Source organism: Drosophila grimshawi, unplaced genomic scaffold (genome assembly GCF_018153295.1).
Source record: "Drosophila grimshawi isolate 15287-2541.00 unplaced genomic scaffold, ASM1815329v1 contig_848, whole genome shotgun sequence".
Classification (NCBI taxonomy): Eukaryota; Metazoa; Arthropoda; class Insecta; order Diptera; family Drosophilidae; genus Drosophila; species Drosophila grimshawi.
This window is the reverse complement of record NW_025063692.1, coordinates 6,802,103-6,820,686: the sequence shown is the minus strand read 5'-3', so window position 1 is coordinate 6,820,686 and position 18,584 is coordinate 6,802,103. Positions and strand designations below refer to the sequence as shown.

General features: G+C 32.5%; 1 protein-coding gene across 2 annotated transcripts in view; it reads right to left on the bottom strand.

Moving 5' to 3' along the window:
- Positions 1 to 18,584, bottom strand: part of LOC6566078 (small conductance calcium-activated potassium channel protein) — a 72,306-nt gene that overhangs the window by 1,029 nt on the left and 52,693 nt on the right. The window contains exons 7-14 of one of the 2 annotated variants that reach the window (XM_032739054.2): positions 15,311 to 15,627; positions 15,000 to 15,104; positions 8,510 to 8,645; positions 4,141 to 4,251; positions 3,507 to 3,634; positions 1,218 to 1,287; positions 1,038 to 1,139; positions 639 to 817 (exon numbers count right to left, since the gene is read on the bottom strand). In XM_032739054.2, coding sequence (XP_032594945.1) covers positions 639 to 817; positions 1,038 to 1,139; positions 1,218 to 1,287; positions 3,507 to 3,634; positions 4,141 to 4,251; positions 8,510 to 8,645; positions 15,000 to 15,104; positions 15,311 to 15,627 — 1,148 coding nt within the window. Of the gene's footprint in view, positions 1 to 638; positions 818 to 1,037; positions 1,140 to 1,217; positions 1,288 to 3,506; positions 3,635 to 4,140; positions 4,252 to 6,123; positions 6,260 to 8,509; positions 8,646 to 14,999; positions 15,105 to 15,310; positions 15,628 to 18,584 lie in introns of both variants that reach the window. The other variant, XM_032739055.2, reaches the window with a different exon arrangement.

Sequence of the window (18,584 nt, the reverse complement as noted above, 5' to 3'; positions counted from 1 at the left end):
AAATGCCAAAAAAATCATTTGGAATACTTAATGATATGAGATAAAAGCCATGGTATGCATTTTAAGCCAATGAAATCAACAAAAAAAAATCTCGCAAATCTTTTATATATACATATATAAGTATACATATATCTCTATATATATATTTATATATATTTTTTTTTTTTCAAAAATACAAAATGCAAATTGATAGCACTCACAGACATCATTCATCATCAAAAAATATTCACATGAATCTTGCATAGAAGAAGATGTCCACAAATTGTAATAACGGGCTTTTCGGATTTTACGTGTTGGGTCCTAAGTCCTACTGAAGTTCTTACAACATACTTAGCCCAATGGCTCACACAGCATACACACAAATGATTTGATAGTTGAACACCACTGAACAACATTCTCAATTGCAAATACCAATCGATATATATATATATATATATATAATTTCATATTGTTTTAGTAAACTTTTAAGACATACATACATATCTGAGATGTCATCATTCAGTGGAATTCAAATGTGTTAGCAAGAAATGGGATATGTGATATATGATATGTATGTGGTAAATGTGACATTGATGTGATGTCGCTGTTGATGATGTTTGTGATGCAATTGCTTATTAGCTATGCTTTCAATCGCTTACCTCGAATGGGGGAACAGCATTGGAGCCGCATTGAACATGGATTGGGGAGTGGGTGGCTGTATGGGCTGTATGGCAGCTGCTGCTGTATCCGGATGTAGAAAGTTACGTCGTTGCTCGATGCGCTCCTGATGCTGGGTCAGACAGCGCGATAATAGATCGGGAAGGCTCTCCATGTGCTCCTGTAGTATTATATATTATATAAATAGTGTTTACAATTCTATTTCATATATCTCAATTTCCTCTACAACACATTTCAATCAAATTTTCATTGGATATTAAATGTTGTCAACATTTGAAAACTACTAGTTCAGCCATACTTTGGGATGGATATATTCAAAAAAATTCCAAAACTCTTTGGATAAATATGTTGTAATGGAAATAATGGTATTAATTACTCACTTGTAGGCTTTGCATTTTGTCCTCTAGATTCGTAAGACGCTCCTCGATGGCATCTTGACGGCTCGACATGTCCGAAATGATTTCATAAACCGTATTTTGTGTCTGTGAATAATGTTAGATTTTAAGTTGATTTTAAGATTGTGTGTGTACAATCTGTAGAAATGATGGTTTGCTAGTTACCTTGGCCATATCGGTTATTGTGTTTGCGTTATCCATTAGTTTGCGCTGATCCATTTTAACTTTTCGCAACCTAGTGGGCAGGAGGTGGAAGAATCATCAAGTTTATAAGCAAAGTTGTGGAAATCGTGTAGCACTTGATTTGTTTTTTTTTTTTGTTTTTTTTTTTTACAGAAAGCAATTTTTTATTTTCATTTCTTTTATTATGGAGATATATATAGTTAACCACATATTACGAACTGAGGATTACATTATCTGCTTGAGTAAACCAAGCATAAATGTGAAATGGAAATCTCAGCAGCATAAAATGTTTGTGCCGAATATATCTATATATGTATAATTGCTATAAATATCAGACCACAAAACCCATTATGGGTAAATTGGAATCAAATTAAAAAAGATTAATGTGCAAAAATTTGACAAAATTGCCTCTGGAAATGTGTTGAGTGTTTAACATTTTTGTTGTGCGGTTATATAATGTGTTTATCGAATAATTATTTATATATATTTTTTCTTTTTTTTTTCATTTTGTTGTATTGTTCTTTTTTCTTTTTTTTTTTAGCGTTAAGATTGCAGAAAATCACACCGAAAATATCGACAGGGAAATTTTTACATCATTTTGTTTTCATTTTGTGTGCGTTACGTATGTACATAGATAATAATGGAACTACTCTCTAATTCAAATGGGTTTTACTATAAACTATGCACAAGAGCTCGTGAGGCTTTCGATAAGCTGTAAACAGCTATGATTGTGACAGCTACAAAGCTTTGGCATATGGATTGGTTGTTCCGTGATTAGATGATATGCATGAGAGTTACTAATTTGTTGGTTTGTGTTTTTTTTGTTTCAATTATACAGTATCTAGTAACTAGCATCTAGTATTTTGAGTGGTGTGGTAAAAAGCTGCTGATATTTTCAGATATGAAATTCTAAAATATTAACGCTGCATGCTAGGTATTTGTGGCTAGTTTTCGGTATTATCATAACGTAAAAACAGGGCTTTACAACCTATTTACAGGCTAGTAAAACGAGTTCAATCATTTAAATTATGTAGATTTCATTTTTGCTTTTTCTTTTTTCTTTTCATTTCACTTTTTAGTTGGTTATTGCACTAATTTATTATTATGTATTTATGTTTATCGTTAGTTCTGTAATGCTACGTACAAATAGTATTATTAAGCGGGCGTTTCACATTCACATTTCACATGGACCTCAATCTGTGTTCAGTGTGTGCTAAACTCATTCGAATTTATTGAAAAGTTCCCATTTACGAAGTACGAAACAAATTTGTGAGAGAACGTATAGAAAAGCACATTTCATATGACTGATGAGCATTTGTAATGCAAATAAGGATACGGAATACGGAATACATCTGCGCCTCAAAAAATGCAGTGGAAATGTAAGAAATCATTTGCATGATACACGTTCAAAAGTTGTCCAATGCTTGAAAATTCCAATTACAGAATATTTTTTTTATTCAATTACAAATTTAGAATGTTTTTTAGTCAACGCTGTGCGACCTTTTTGAGAAAGCTTACGTATCAAAGAATGTAAATATTCAATAACGCAATTATAGGTATTCAATTCCGGTTGTACTTGAATTTAGAACAGACTTTTTCGCCAACTGTCTTGCAGGTTTCTCGTATGTGTTTTATTGACTATTCTTTGGGATGTGAAGAAGGCTTCCATGGTTCGCCACAAAAAGCTGTCAAATTGTGTCACACATTCACCCACACACACGCACACACACACGCACACACACGCACACACACGCACACACGCTCACACACACACGCACATATACACATACATTGTTAAAAGCAATTGTTGGGCACTATTTTGATGAAAGAAACGCACACATTTATGGACAGTACAGAGACAAGAACAAGAATGAAAAGTTGTTATTATTGAATGTGATTTCATGAATGCGATTTTGCGATTTGCTTCAGACGATCTGAGCTTTTGGTTTGCAGCTTGGGTTTCGTTCAGGCTATATGGTTGTATTGTACAACAGATCTATTAACTGTTGAGCGTATAACTATATAAATATATATATATACGATGCATATTATTGTTGTCATATATTGCTTGATTCTGTTATCAAATTTCGATTTCGTTTTCAGTTAACAATTTTTTTGTTAATGTTGTTTTTTTTTTTTTTTTTTGTTTATTAAAGATTTATTGTTGGGGATTTCGTTACGTTTTATTTGGATTTTTTTTTTTGGTTTTTATTTTATTTGTGGTTCTGACAGTTAGTTGATGTTTGTTGATAGATCTCTAAAAATACTCACGCATATATAGCTAGAAGGAACTTTCTTTGGTGGGTTCTTACACGGCCGGGATTAACCCGTTTTACTAGTCTTGTATGTTTGTAAATGAGCCAAGTTTCACGAAGAACATTCGCCGCAGCATTTTTCAGCTAAATTTTTATGAGAAGAAATGAATACAAAGTTATTAGAGTTGTGGCATTTGTTTTTGTGTGGGCAGTAACGGTGTTCTACGAGTTGTATTTGTACATATCAACAATCGACCAAAATTCGAACTTTACAATTATATGCAGTATACAGTACTATTAACATTTTATCGAAACGCGCGAAAGGTCAACCGATTGAAATGTAAATAGAAGAAGAATCAAAAAAAAAGCATTTATTTTAACAGATAGATAGATAGATAGATAGAGTCTCGGTAATGCTCAAATCTGTCCATGTTCGGTTAGAGTCTGAGAAAGTTGTTCGATTGGCCTTAACTCGATGATTTGTCCCAGCAATAATATGTTATTTTCAGATTGAGTGTTTGTGCGCGTGTAAGTGTGTAACTGTACTCTATAGAGTTTGCAGGGTGTATGTGTGAGTGTTGTTTATTTATTTATTTTTTTTTTTTTTAGTTTTGTTCATTGCAATGTGCTGCTATGGATACGATCTATACCCTTTTTGTTAATTGCGTGTCCATCATAAAGTTGTGCACATGCTTCTCGGCACGGGTCAGCTCCAGTTTGCGAGATACGACAGCAACAAGTAGCGCCGTACAGCCAGCACCCTGTAAACGATAATACATGACAATCATTAGTAATGATTGGGTATGAAATCTGTAATCTGGATTGAATGCACATTCTGCAGCTAACACAGATCAAATGACGAGAAATCACAGTACTTTGTTGTAATTTGATATTCGTATGAGTCTGTGTCGCTTGGGCAGATCGGCAATTAATCAATCATGATTGTTCAATCATTCAGCTGGATACTGTTTTTGTTTTGGGATTTGTTATAATGCCAGTTAATTGTTACATTCAAATGACAGTTAAAAGTCCAGAACTTGTTGCTTTCAATATTTGTTGTTATTCATAACCTTTTTTTAATTTTTTTTTTTTTTTATCTTTTCTTGAGTAATTTTTTATTGTCTTGTCGCCTTTCGCCTAAGATTTGTTGTTCGTTTTTTTAAAAAAAATTTTTTATATATATATTTTTATTTCACATAAAAGAAATAGAGAAGAAACGTCTAAATGAATGAATGAGTGAATTGATGAGCAGTTGATTGAAGTAATGACTGAGTGAGTGCAATTTTTGTGGGTTACTCCAAAATGATGTCGCACGTTAGTTGGAAATATATATATATATATGTATGTTATGGGCGATGTAAGTATGCAAATAATTGTTATTATTATTTTAATTATGATAACGTAGCAAGAAGAATTTATTGGGTAACTAGAATTATGTTAATCAGAATCAGAATACGATCTCAAGTTTGTACGAGTTTATCTAATGTATTACAACAGTTAGAGTGGGAATTTGTATTAGATATGTATTTTGTTGTATATAAATATATATATATATATATATATATTTAGATATATATATATATATATACATATATTTGCAAATATAAAGTTTCACACATACGATAAGGCTAGAGAGAACAAGTTGGAAAATGATAAGGCACAATTCAGAGGTTAGTTTTTAATAATTCGGTTATTGTTTTTGTATGGCAATTTTCAAATTCAATGACTACGACATGATCAATATGCATGTAAGAACGGTAGTCGGAAGACACGCAATAAATTGATAGAACGATTTAAAGATAGTTAGAACTATAGAGTAATAAAGAGGGAAAGATATATATATATATATAGAGAGAGAGAGAGTGATAGAGGGCGAGAGAGACAGAGAGAGAAGAGGAGTCAGACAGAGACAGAGAATAGATAGAGCGAAAGCGAGGCAAGAAATTTAATTGATTGGGATAGAGGCTGAGCTAGAGTATTAGCAGAAAAGGCGTGTGTGTATGTGTCTATGTGTCTAAGGGTCTATAAATCTGCCTTGATTGGATAACATATCGATAAATGTTCAACAATCGGCATGCATATTATTTTGTGTTGCCTACTTTCAGGGATCGCGGCATGACAGATGAGCAAAATGTTGACGGATTGATTGAAACACCGAATGGACTAGAGATCAGTTCGCAAGAGCACATTCGATTTATGATATTGATATACATTGTATTTTGTTGTTTGTATGCAGTAATATATGACATAGTACATGGCATAAGTACTTATATAAGTAGTGTACTAAACTAGAAGGAGGGGGAGGATTACATTGCGAGTTTTGAGTGAGTTGGGCATTTTAATTAATTGTTGGGTACTTTTTTTGTTTTATTTTTATTTATTTTTATATATTTTTTTGTATGCGATAAATGCAATTATTTACATATGAATATCAAGCTCGAGTTGAGTTAAAATGAAAATACGTTCGGTTAAAGTAATTGTAGTTTGAGACGATCATTTTATTGTATTCGATTCGATTTTGATGTGTGTGCAATTGTACATTTTGTATCTAAGTATTTTTTTTTTGTTTATAAATTTTCTAAAATGTTTTTTTTTTTTTTGGGTTTTTGTTTGTTTTGTAGTTAAAAACTCACCATTATTCCTGTACTGACAGCGATACCACGTCCACAGTACGTATTCGGAACAATATCACCGAAACCAACACTCAAAAATGTTATCGCTATCAGCCACATTGCATTTAAAAGATTCGCATGCTCTTCGTCATGAAATCTGTTGCATTATGTATCCATATGTAGAGAGTTCGCAATATATTTATATATATATAAATATATATATAGTTTATCGTTTTATTTTTCGGTATATTTTTCAGAATATTTTCAGTATTTTCGGTATTTTGTTTTTTGATATTTGGTAATCGCATATTCATATTCATTGTTCAGGGGCAAATAATACACGTATTTATTACGAGTACACGAGCACGCGGAGCGTATTATTCAGTATTAAATGAAAGGGAAAGAGAGATAGAGAAAAATATCGTATTGTTTTGGCTTAATATACACAAAAACAAACATATAATAAGTATAAAAAATATATATGTATATATATTCTTCAAAATTATTAATCAAAATTATTTGTCAAGATATCAAAAAAGAACAAACAAAAGAACATAAAAATGGTTAGGCTCAAGTCTAGAAACAAAATCAACCAAGCATTAATAATATAAAAAAAAAGAAGAAAAATTAAGAACAGTTAAATCATATATAGAAACTGAGGGTTAGTTAAACTTTAACTTATGACAGGCATTAAAGAGAAATGGTAGAAAAATGCAACTTGAAAGAGTTTTGGTATTTTTAAGAACCGTGAAGACACACATACAGTTCAAATAACTTAGGTTAGATAACATTATGCAAGAAAAAAAGTTTTTTTTTTTTTTTTTTTTTTTTTTTTTTTTAATTTAATGGACAGCGACGTAAAACGAGGGAAATCAGTCGTTAAGCTAAGATGTTGGTTTATTAAATATATGTATATATATTTTTAATCTTTTTTAAGAAGAATTATTTGCTAGTGCACAATAAATTTGAAGGTGACTATTTAGGTTGGACTTTGTATTGTCCACGCATACACACAAAGCACATACAGCCTTACGCACAATCATACAGATAAAAACGCATACATACGTAAGTATATATATATATATATATATATATAAATATATTTATATACATATAGATATATACATATAAATGAGCTGTCAACAAGGATTTGTTGCCTATTTATGGTAACGGAAACTCACAATTGTTACAAAACAAAAGTCTGGCTCAGTTAGCGGTTGCTTCAACACACACACACGCACACAGATTCACACACATTCACACACGCGCACACACACACACACACACACACGTACATTTAATCAGAGACGTAGCTATAACAAAATAGTGATAAATACATATACATATATATACATTAAAATGCTTATGCGTATGTGTGAGTGTGGTTGTGTTTAAACATAGATGTATGTATGCGTGTGTGTCTGTGTTTATATATATGTACATAAGTACGATTATATAGAAGTAATGTATGAATATGTTTTTGTAATACAGCGAGACACAAAATACGATTTATGCATGACTTGTTTGCTGTTGTTGGTGGTTTTTGTGGTGGTGTTCTTGGAGTTTATATATTTATTTTTATTTCTTTCTTTCTTATTTTGTTTTTTGTTGTTTTTTTTTTTTGAGTTTTTGGCTGGCTGCTTTTAATATGTAATGATTTACAGCAGTATCCTGGGCAGAAATGTGTGTGTTTGTGTGTGTTTTTATCATATACATATATACGTACATATATAGATAGATAGATATATGGAATGAACTAAACGCGCGCAATGCCCTGCAAAAACACAAAAAAAAAAATATAAAAATGAAAGCTAATCAGCTAAGAACCGGCTACAAATCGCGCGCCGAATCCTGCTTTTGGCATTTGGCCAATACACGCATACACACGCACACACACACACACACATACATACGTGTGTGAGTGTGTGGGACTATTTATGTTAACCATCTATGCATTACTGAACACATCGCAGCATTTTTGGGAAAGTTGTTTCCATTTGACATGAATATATTTGGTCTGTGTTTTTGGCTTTACTTTTGGTATGAAATATCGTATGCATGTGTAACGTAACGTATACGTAACGTAGTTGTAGATGTTGTTGTTGTTGTTGTTGTTGTAGTACTTTGTTTCTGTTACGGCTTAATCATTACATATGTTAACTTTTGCTTTGGCAACATTTGTCTGTTCTGCTACTGTTACTGTTACTGTTATTTGTTCCTGTTACTGTTATTTGTTCCTGTTACTGTTCTGTTTATTGGTTATGATATGTTCATTTCGTTATATATTTAATTTTTATATATATATATTTCTTTTTTGTATTTTTATTTTTTAAGTTTTTTTGTTTTTTTTTTTTTGGGTAGATATCATAGTTAAATTGGTTTTTGGTTTTTCTAGTTGTATACTTACCACCATGCCGCAGGTGAGCGTTATACCGCGTCCACAGTAAGTGTTTGGCACAATGTCGCCATAACCGACACACAGAAATGTGATTGCCGTTAGCCACATGGTGTTTAGCAAATTCGCGTGCTCCTCATCGTGGAACCTTCGAGTTTCAAGTTTCATGTTTCATGTTTACATTTTTCCACATTTCGATTTTTTGAAATCGTTTTCAAATTTTTGTTATCGATTACGTATCGGTTGCGGATTCGGGGTTTAGTTCAGTTGGTATCGTAAAAACATTCGTGCAATAATATATATATATATTATATATTTATATATATATTCACATATATAAACACATATATATCGATAATATGCGTTTTTTGTTGGTTTTTTTTGTTTGTAGTTGTTGATGTTTTTTGTTTTGTATTATTTAAATATTTATTTTGTTTTAAATTTTTTTGTTTTGCCATTGCGAGTATATCATATATATGATGATATCAGTATTCAGAAATTCATATATTTTTTAATATCGGTATCGGTATTTTCAGTATTCGGTATTCGGATGCGTATTCAAGTTGATAAAGAATTTTTTTTTTTGGTATTTTTGTTTTTAGATTCAATTTCATTTTGCAATTTGTGGATACAGAAGAAGGGTGAGAAGTGGAGTAAACAAATAAACAGATGTGAAATTATGTGAACATTTTTGGTTGTTGTCATTTTCGAAAAGTAAAAACAAATAACAAATGGTACAATTTTTTTTAATCATTTCTTTCGATTATTTTGTCAAATATATTGCTTTTTTTTTGATTTTGGACTTTTGTATTTGTATCAAAAATACACATAAGAAAGTCAGTATTACATAAATCCAAAAAAGAATTAAAACTATAGATATATTACATAATTATCAAATCAAATTACGAATGTAAAACAAATACCAAATCACAAAAAAAAAGAATACACAAAAAGAAAGAACAAAATAAAACGAAACGAGATAAATACAACTAATAAATATAGTAGAAAGGAACCAAGTCCTGAATAGAACAGGATAACCGGGTACGAATATATACGTATATATATATATAATTATATAAAATATACAATGACACGAGTTATTATTATTATTATTATTAAGAAGGGTTAAGTAAGTAAGTTATAGGTTATAAGGCTTAAGCTCTGCACAAGCTGAAAATATGCACTATGAACTGTTGTGTACGTGTCCCTAATCCCCCCTGCCACCCCCTCCCCACCCCTCCCCCTAAAGAAAAAGGGATACAACAACAAAAAATCAACAAACTGACTGACAAACTGGATGACTAACTAACTGAGTGACTGACTGACTGGATAAGAACATACATGCATGTGAGTCTCGAAAGAGCATCAATTAGATGAAAGATGACCCGTTAAATACACACACACACACACACACACACACACACACACACACACACACACGCACACACACAAAGTTAACCTAACCTCAAAGTGAAAAGCAAAATGGCGCAACACTGAACGTATTGCACCTGAGCTAAACATAATTGTTAAATGCTGGCGGCTATTGTGGCAGCTCAAGCACCGCTTGAGTGGCATTGCCCAACAAGACGAGGGTTGTACGTACCCCTTATGTAGGGAATGAAGGGGTGAGTGTGCAAAGGGCTGGAAGGGGGATGGGGGAAGCGGTTGGGGGTTGGGTAATACGTTCATGTGTGAGGCAAGCTAATGAAGCTGACAAGCTGATGAGCAAATAAAATGATAACTAACTATATATATGTATATATGTTGTGCTCTCGGCTAGTATCTCCTTGCGTAGTGTTGGTAAACGCAAAACAGCAAAACACAGCAGCACACGTTTCATGTCTTTCTCTCTGTGTGAGCTTGTGTGTCTGTGTCTGTGTGTGTGTGTGTGTGTGTGTCTGTATGGCGTGTGGCAAGTAAATGTCAAAAATATCTCTTTGATGGCCCTCAAACAAACAAAAGAAAAAGAACTGAACGCCACTTTGCCTCAAGCTGCTGTTCATTTAGTTTGTTAGTCCTGCTCTTCATCTCCTTCTCCTTATGCCTCTTTCTCATCATCTGCCTCTGCTTCTGCTTCTTCTTCTTCATACAATCTTGGTCTCGTTAAGTTCATGTGTACAAGGGGTTTTAATTGGTATCGTTATCGTTATCGTTGACGTTGTGTCTTTGCATGTAGCAAAGTAGTTCGGTTTAACAAAAAGCATGCGATTTAGTTCCCAGAGCAAATGCTACGCTTTGTTTTCAAAAAATATCAAATATGTTTACTTAAATATCACACAGACACATTCGAAACACATATGGAATTAAATTTCGATAAATACATATACATATATATATGTATATACATATATAAATACATGTACACATACATACATACATACACAGATTAAATGCTTTTTGGTATTTGAGTAACACACACTCACATTACTTGGTATTGAATGTGTTGTTTTCAGTAAACATAAAACATTAATTTAAACAAAATATTTATGTCGAATTATAATTACATCAATTTTCAATAGATTATAGTTTCCAAAATCTCTGAGAAATTACATTTTTGAGAGAAAGTTACAACGCTAGTTTTATGTATGCATAAGAACTTCATATATCTCTTAATTTTGATAAATATGAGAAAACCAGAAACTTGTCGGTAGTTCGGTTAGCTGTTCAGAAAAATATCTGTTTTTTTTTTTAAGCTTCTAATAAAGATATTTATTCCATTTACCATGTTAAGTGATAACCCTAACAAACTGAAACTGTTTCGAATTCTATAGGTATCAAAATTTTGAGATCGGTTTATATGCAGATTGAATACGAAATTATTTTGGATAGTAGGAATTGAGTATTTGAAAAATTTGGCAAAATCTTCTACAGTAAAGTTACAAAAAAAAAAAAAACAAATGACAACATTTAGACATTATGATAATAAATGGTCAATCATTAATCTAATGATAAAAGAAGGGAAATGCAATCGATTAATTTAGGTTGTTGTTTTTTATTATAGTATATAAACACCAAATATCTTATTAGTTCCATAATATTAGATTAATAAATGGACATCATTCAATCAATATAGCTATATATATATATATGTATATGAATATATATGTATATTTATATATATATATATATATGTATATATTTGGAAACTTGTACTGAATTACACCAATAGCAGACATTTTATACAAAATGCGTTGTTGTTGTTTTCCCTTTATAAAATCGCATAGTTTTTGTTTCTTTTTGTTTTCGTTGCCTTTCTTCTGTGTAACCCAAAGGATATGCCCACATGTCCTGTTTATGTGTTGTAGCAACGCATACGATGGATAGATAGATGATAATCATCGCTTACGTTTCACAAATAGCAAAAAAAAATAAAAAGAAGACAACAGACAAGAAAAGGAAACAAAAACAACAACAACAACAAAAAAAAAACAAAAACTGTAAGCGATACACAGTTGTGAAAGTATTGAGAGGATGTCACAGAAGGACACGCATTAACGAAGGAATTTCATTATAAAGCCTGATGGGCGCACAAAGGAAGCAAGGGGTGGTGGCTGGGTGGGTGGGGCAAGTGTAGTGGATGTGACAAGTGTAGCATTTGGCGCGTCATGAGGGCTTAGCCAAATAACAGAACCGAACAACGGATAAAAATAAGATAAGAATAAAAAAAAATATAATAAAAAAAAATGACAAAAAAAAACACAACGCAAAACAGATAAGCGAAAATGCAAACGACACACGAAAAGAAAGCAAGGACAAAGAAGAAGAATGAGGAATAGGAAAGATGAAAATGAAGAATGTACAGAAGAAGAAGAAGAAGAAGAAGAGAGGCGAAGAAGAGAAGAAGACGAAAATAAAGCCACGCAGCACAAAATAACGGTTAGCGATTCTCGAAATGTGGCTGTTGGCCGTGGGTGGTGTTGCTGGCCGATTTATGAATTATATTTATGTACAAATACATATTCATACTCAAGCGACAACAGCAACAGCAACAGCAACAACAACAACAACAATAACAACAAGAGCAACAACAACACAACAACTGTAGCACGTGTCTCGCCAAAAAAAAAAAAAAAAACTCTATTTGTAATGCATAAATGTATATTTATATGTCGTCATATTTGAGTCACATTCCGAAACTCGATATTACCAAAAAATGTACTTAGTTTCTCTTCTTTAGTCTTTTTTATATTTACTTTTCCGGTATTCAGTTAAAATGAATGAAATTTCATTACATTTTCTTTTGTTTTCTTTTGTTTTTTTTTTTTTTGTTGTTTTTAATATATGTAAATATATAGTAAGTACTCATTACGCATACGATATACGATATTTCTAGAGCAATGCAGGCGGTAGTTCAATCCATTTTGGAATCTTAATCAATACAATGTTAACGAGTAAGGAATAATACTCTCTCCAAAAATTAATGCTTACAGCTGCACTAAATACAAACAAAATGCGCACTTAAACACAACACACACACACACACACACACACACACACACACACACACACGCACACACACTCGCACACACACATACAAAAAAAAAAAAAAAACACAGAGAATGAAGTAAAGGAAAATAAGTTAAAGTTAAAGTAAAAGTACACTTATAAACAATTAATTGTAATTTGTAATCTTGCTTAGAGAATAATCAAGCAAAAGGTGGAGCTGGTTAGCAATTAGAGAAAGTTACAAGTTGATGATCAATACAAATAGTTCAAGAGTGGTGGGGGGGGGGTCTAGAAAACAAGGTCTATCGAAGAAATGGGGTTGGGGGCGGGGGCGGTGGGGTTAGACAGTGCTTAACGATAACTTTTTGGTTAAAAGTAGGCAGCAGAGAGCGTCAGCAGGACTTAAATAGTTTGAACTTAAATGTAAGAAGAGCCAGAGACAGTCAGATAGAGAATGTTAGAGATATAAAGAGAGTGAGAGTGTGAGAGAGAGACAGAGACAGAGAGATAGAGAGAGAAATGTGTGTGAGAGACGTAAAGCTATCAGCATAAATACGTATTAATACTATATACATAGACTAGAAGAAATACTACTACTTATTGCAGCCAACATATTAAAAAAAGTAGAACAACATAAAGATATTAAAATATTTGATAACTACTACTTAGCTAAATGGACTACAACATTTTATGAGTCGACTTTGTAATAATATGTTATACCTAAGTTATCCATTATCTTTCAGTTTCATCCACATACAGACCGACTACACAGATACAGTTAATCCCCCTTGCCACGCAACTTGTGCAAAACTCATGTCGCTTATGGATTACTAAATGGAATACGAAAATGCAATCAGCAGAAAAATCGAAAACGAAAAATCATTCAAAAAAGTGGTAGTAGCAGAAGGAAACGAGGTTGACAGAGAGAGAGAGAGAGAGAGAGAGAGATAGAGAGAAAGACAGAGAAACCAAGCGACATTTTGTTTCAGCTAGAATAAAGTAGTAAAAAATGTACAAATAAAATTGAGACACATGCACAAAATATCCTCTTTTCTGCACGTGACACAGACACTCAGTTGGAATTACAACCTCTTGTGTGTGTGTGTGTGTGTTTGTCCGTGGGTGTGACTGGTTGTGAATTGCTTTCGATTGTGTTGGGGCACACTCACACACACACACACATACACTCACATACACAAACAGAAACATAGCCATGCACACATTGGTTTATAAAAGAGTTAACGCAAAAGATACAAAACACGTATTGGTTAAGCAAAATGGTTGAATAGGTTATTGGTTGGGTGAGTGGTGCGTCTGCTGGCTATGTTGTGTGTGTGTGTATATATATGTGTGTGTCTCTGCGTGTGTGTGTGTGTGTGTGTGTGTGTGTGTGTGCGTGTGTGTGAGTGAGAGTGTGTGCTGTGCTTAACCCCTTCGAATGCAAGTTGAATAAAAACTTATTGAATCTCATTTGCACTCAGATAAAAATATGTATATTTGAGATATTTTCTCATCATCGCAGACGGGTTAAAAAACTCTTTAAAAACTGATTTCTTGACTGTTTTGTTTATGTTTTTTTTTTTGTTTATGTTGCGTTTTTTTTTTTTTTTTTTTTTTGCTACGAAAGTGTGTGTTTAAAAGTTGAGCGTACACTTTAATTGAATTTAGCACATACATTTATGTACATAAATATGTTATTAATAAGTAGGCATATATATATATATATAGGCATAGATATATATATATATATATATATATATAAGTATTAGTGGCAAACATTTAAATCGGATTTCCAAGAAAAAATAAAAATAATCAAATCCAAACAATAACTTAAAAATAAAATCCATAAATTTAATGAAAATCAAACAAAAAACATTTTCTCAAGAAAGGTGAAAAATGTAGAATAACGTGAAATATTATTAAATAAACTCAAGCTCAAAAACAAACAGAAAAACAAGAAATAATTGTAGAAACAACTTTATAAATTTCTACATAAATTACTTTTATATCATAAGTATTTTTTTTGTTTTCGTATATTATAAGATAATTGCATTACCTTTCGCATTGCCGCAATGTCCAAGATGCGATGATCCATAGCGAGACCATAAAGACCAATAGAACCGTTCCCGGGCATATTGTCATCAGTGTTTTTAAAACAAACCTAGAAAATTCGATGGGCAGAAGACAACATTAATATCGAATAACATTAAGAATTGCCAAATCGAAAAAGCGAGAAGCAAGAAGAAATGCGAGAAGTTACTCAAATCAAATACTATGTCATATTTAGCCAATTTGTCACATTGTTTTTATCGCTTGAGCTTGATAACATGCTTATCTGTATTATGTGCTTAGGTGGATATAATTTACCTTGTGTTAAAATTAATCCTATTGAGAGCGCCGATGCTCCGTGATGATGCGTCTGTGAATAGCTTTGAATGAAGCAGCATAACACGGCAGATTAAATATAATCGAAGGAACATAGGTAGTGATAAAGCTACGTCGTATGGCACCATTTCGGTGCCAATTGTTTTATTTTTATTGGCCAATTTTGTCGTCCACTGGAAATAGTATTCGCCAGGAATTGGATGTATAGCGCATATAAAAAGTTCTAACCCTATTTGACTAATTCGTTGCCATGTCATTGCGATCCTCCAATCGTCGGCGCAGTTATCTATCATGAATAACTATGGTTTCGGGCGTTTTTTGTTTTAAATCATTTTTTTGTTTGGTTTGCCATTTATATCAATTTATTATTGTGGTTATTTTCATTGTGGGGTGTTTTTTTGTTTATTTATTTTAAGTGGTGGTTTTTGGTTGTATTTTTTATTTATTTATTTTTTTTTTGTTGTGTTGTTTTTGTTGATAATTAGTTGATAGGTTTTCGGTATTGCGTTTTAATGGGTAGACATGGCGGGAACACAGGAGAAAAAGAGAAATAGAGAGAAAAAAACAATTATTAAATATAATTGGCATTTTATTGATTTGTTATTTGCGACTAAACAAAATGAAAATACACCCAAATACGAGCATGAATTATTTGACAAGTACAACGTCAATGAGGTGTACATATGCGTATATGTCTATAGCTAAATGTGAATATGTATGTGCCAGAGTGTGTGTGTGTATGTGTGTGTGTGTGAGTGTGTGTGTGTGTGTGTGTGTGTGTGTGTGTGTGTGTGTGTGTGGACGTGCATGTGTGAGTGTGCAGCAGGTGTCGCTGTTGTTGTTGATGTTGTTGTTGTTTTTTAAGCATAGCATAGCGAGAGATGGGGCGGTGTAAGCGAGACCTTCACTGGTTTTATGTTGTAGTAGTCTAACATTGGTTATCGATAACGATAGCGATTTCATAACCTGCTTCTGCTTCTGCTTCTGCTGTTGCTGCTGTATTCTCTTCTCCTGATTATCCGCTTATTCCATTGCGACTTCGTTCTTGCTGCCGACTGCTGCTGTTGACTGCACCGATTGTTTGTTTTCTTTTTTTTTTCTTGTGTTTTGGTCATCGGTTATCGGCTTATCGGTCGGTGATGGTGATAGATAGCTAACACAAGCCACACTATATGTAACTAATTTTGTATACGTGTGAGTGTGTGTCTGTGTCTGTGTGTCTGTGTCGGTGTGTGTGTGTGTGTGTGCTTGTGTGTGTGCAAAGTACTTACTGATTAGGTTGGCGGCGTGCGTGTGCTCGTGTTGTTAGCACATATTCTCTTTATTCAATCATTTTTTTTTTCGTAATTTGCCATTTTGTTGTTTACCTTTTTGTATTTTATTGGCTCAAATCAATTTTGGAATTAAGCCAAATCATTCACTTGACTCAGAATTCGCCTTTGGGGATAGTCACTTGATTCTTTGCTTTTTCTTTTCTTTTCCTATTAACTATTAACTGAGTGCAGCTGAACTCGAGCTCTTAAAATCTCTTTTTTCAGTTTCAATTACGGCAGTTCACTCAACATTTATATAGGATTTATATATGTATCATCACTATATACTTTGCATACTTCACATCTCCATAACTACCTTAAGGAACTGCATTGAGTTATATTTGATTTTGAATTGCGTCTGACATTTGTTTTTAAATTTTTACAATTCACAATTTTGAGAATTTTTTATTTAATCAATTAGAAGAAAAATTGATTTATTGCAAATAATTTAATATTGATGTTTTCACAAATTTCCACATTTAAAATTACTAAGTTCATATTAAGGGCTCTGTCTAAAATTTAATTAAATCTACAAAGTTTCAACCAATCTCTGAAGCGATTCTACATAAATATCTTAATATATTTATGTAGGGTTTTCCCATAGTTTTTGGGGCATTTCATTAAAGAAATGTACAGATATGTAGGGAAATATATACTTATGGTAAAATACTACGAATCAATCGTCTCAAATCAAATAGAAATTTCACACAATTTTAAGATCAGCATTAATTATTATTATTACTATTATTATTATAAAATACAGCAAAACTGCAGTTATAAACTGAAAAGTCCAGGTTAAAAGGGGGTTACAGCACGGCTACTGTGTCCTTCAGCTGGTTAGCATTAATAATCTTCATAGTTGGCATGTTTAGCATTTACTTAGGAATACAGTTGTGAACAACACTAACACTTAAAAGCACATATGTATCTAGGATACGCATACTAAGTATTTTACTACACTACTCACATTGTATACAAATCACATTTTGTGAATGTGGCGAATGGTGCGTGAGGGGGAAAAGGGGGGCAAAACACTTTGCTGCTATTGAGTATATGGTAGTATAGTAGTAGTATTATATGGCAGTTGAGTAGTAAGTAGTAGTAGTAGCAGTAAGTAGAAGTAGTAGTAAGTAGTAGTAGTAGTAAGTAGTAGTCGTAGAAATAGTAGTAGAAGTAAGTAGTAGTAGTAGTAAGTAGTAGTCGTAGAAATAGTAGTAGAAGTAAGTAGTAGTAGTAGTAAGTAGTAGTCGTAGAAATAGTAGTAGAAGTAAGTAGTAGTCGTAGTAGTATTAATAGTAGTAGTAGTGGTAAGTAGTAGTAGTCGTAGTTGTATTAATAGTAGTAGTAGTGGTAAGTAGTAGTCGTAGTAGTATTAATAGTAATAGTGGTCGTAGTAGCATTAGTAGTACTAGTGTTATTAGTAGTAGCAGTAACTGAATTATTAGTGGCAGCAGCAGTAGTAGTAGTTGTATAATTAATAGTAGCAATAGTAGTAGTAGTATAAGTAGCAGCTGAAATATGCCGTGTGTTGTTGTACAGGACTGAGTTGGATACGATTGTTGTTAACGGATAGCTACGAGTATTGTTAGTAGTATATATTATATATATTGATATGAGTCATTCGCAAGTTAAGCCGATTAATCGAATAAATAAATATTGAAACTGAGTATTGCTGCATTATGGATATATAGACCGATTATCAAGAATATAAGAGTTTCGAATAGTGCAGTACACACAACATTTTTGCTGCCCAAAGTCCTGTGAATAGTTTAGTGTTTTGTTTGCTCTTGCAAAATTGAAGCACCGTTCAAATCTTGGTGAATTAAATGATTGATGTTCATTTCGAATCGACTTATCAATGAGAATGCTCATATATATATGTATCTGTGAGTATCTGTGTTTTGTGTGTGTGTGTGTGTGTACCTTCCAATTTACATACAACA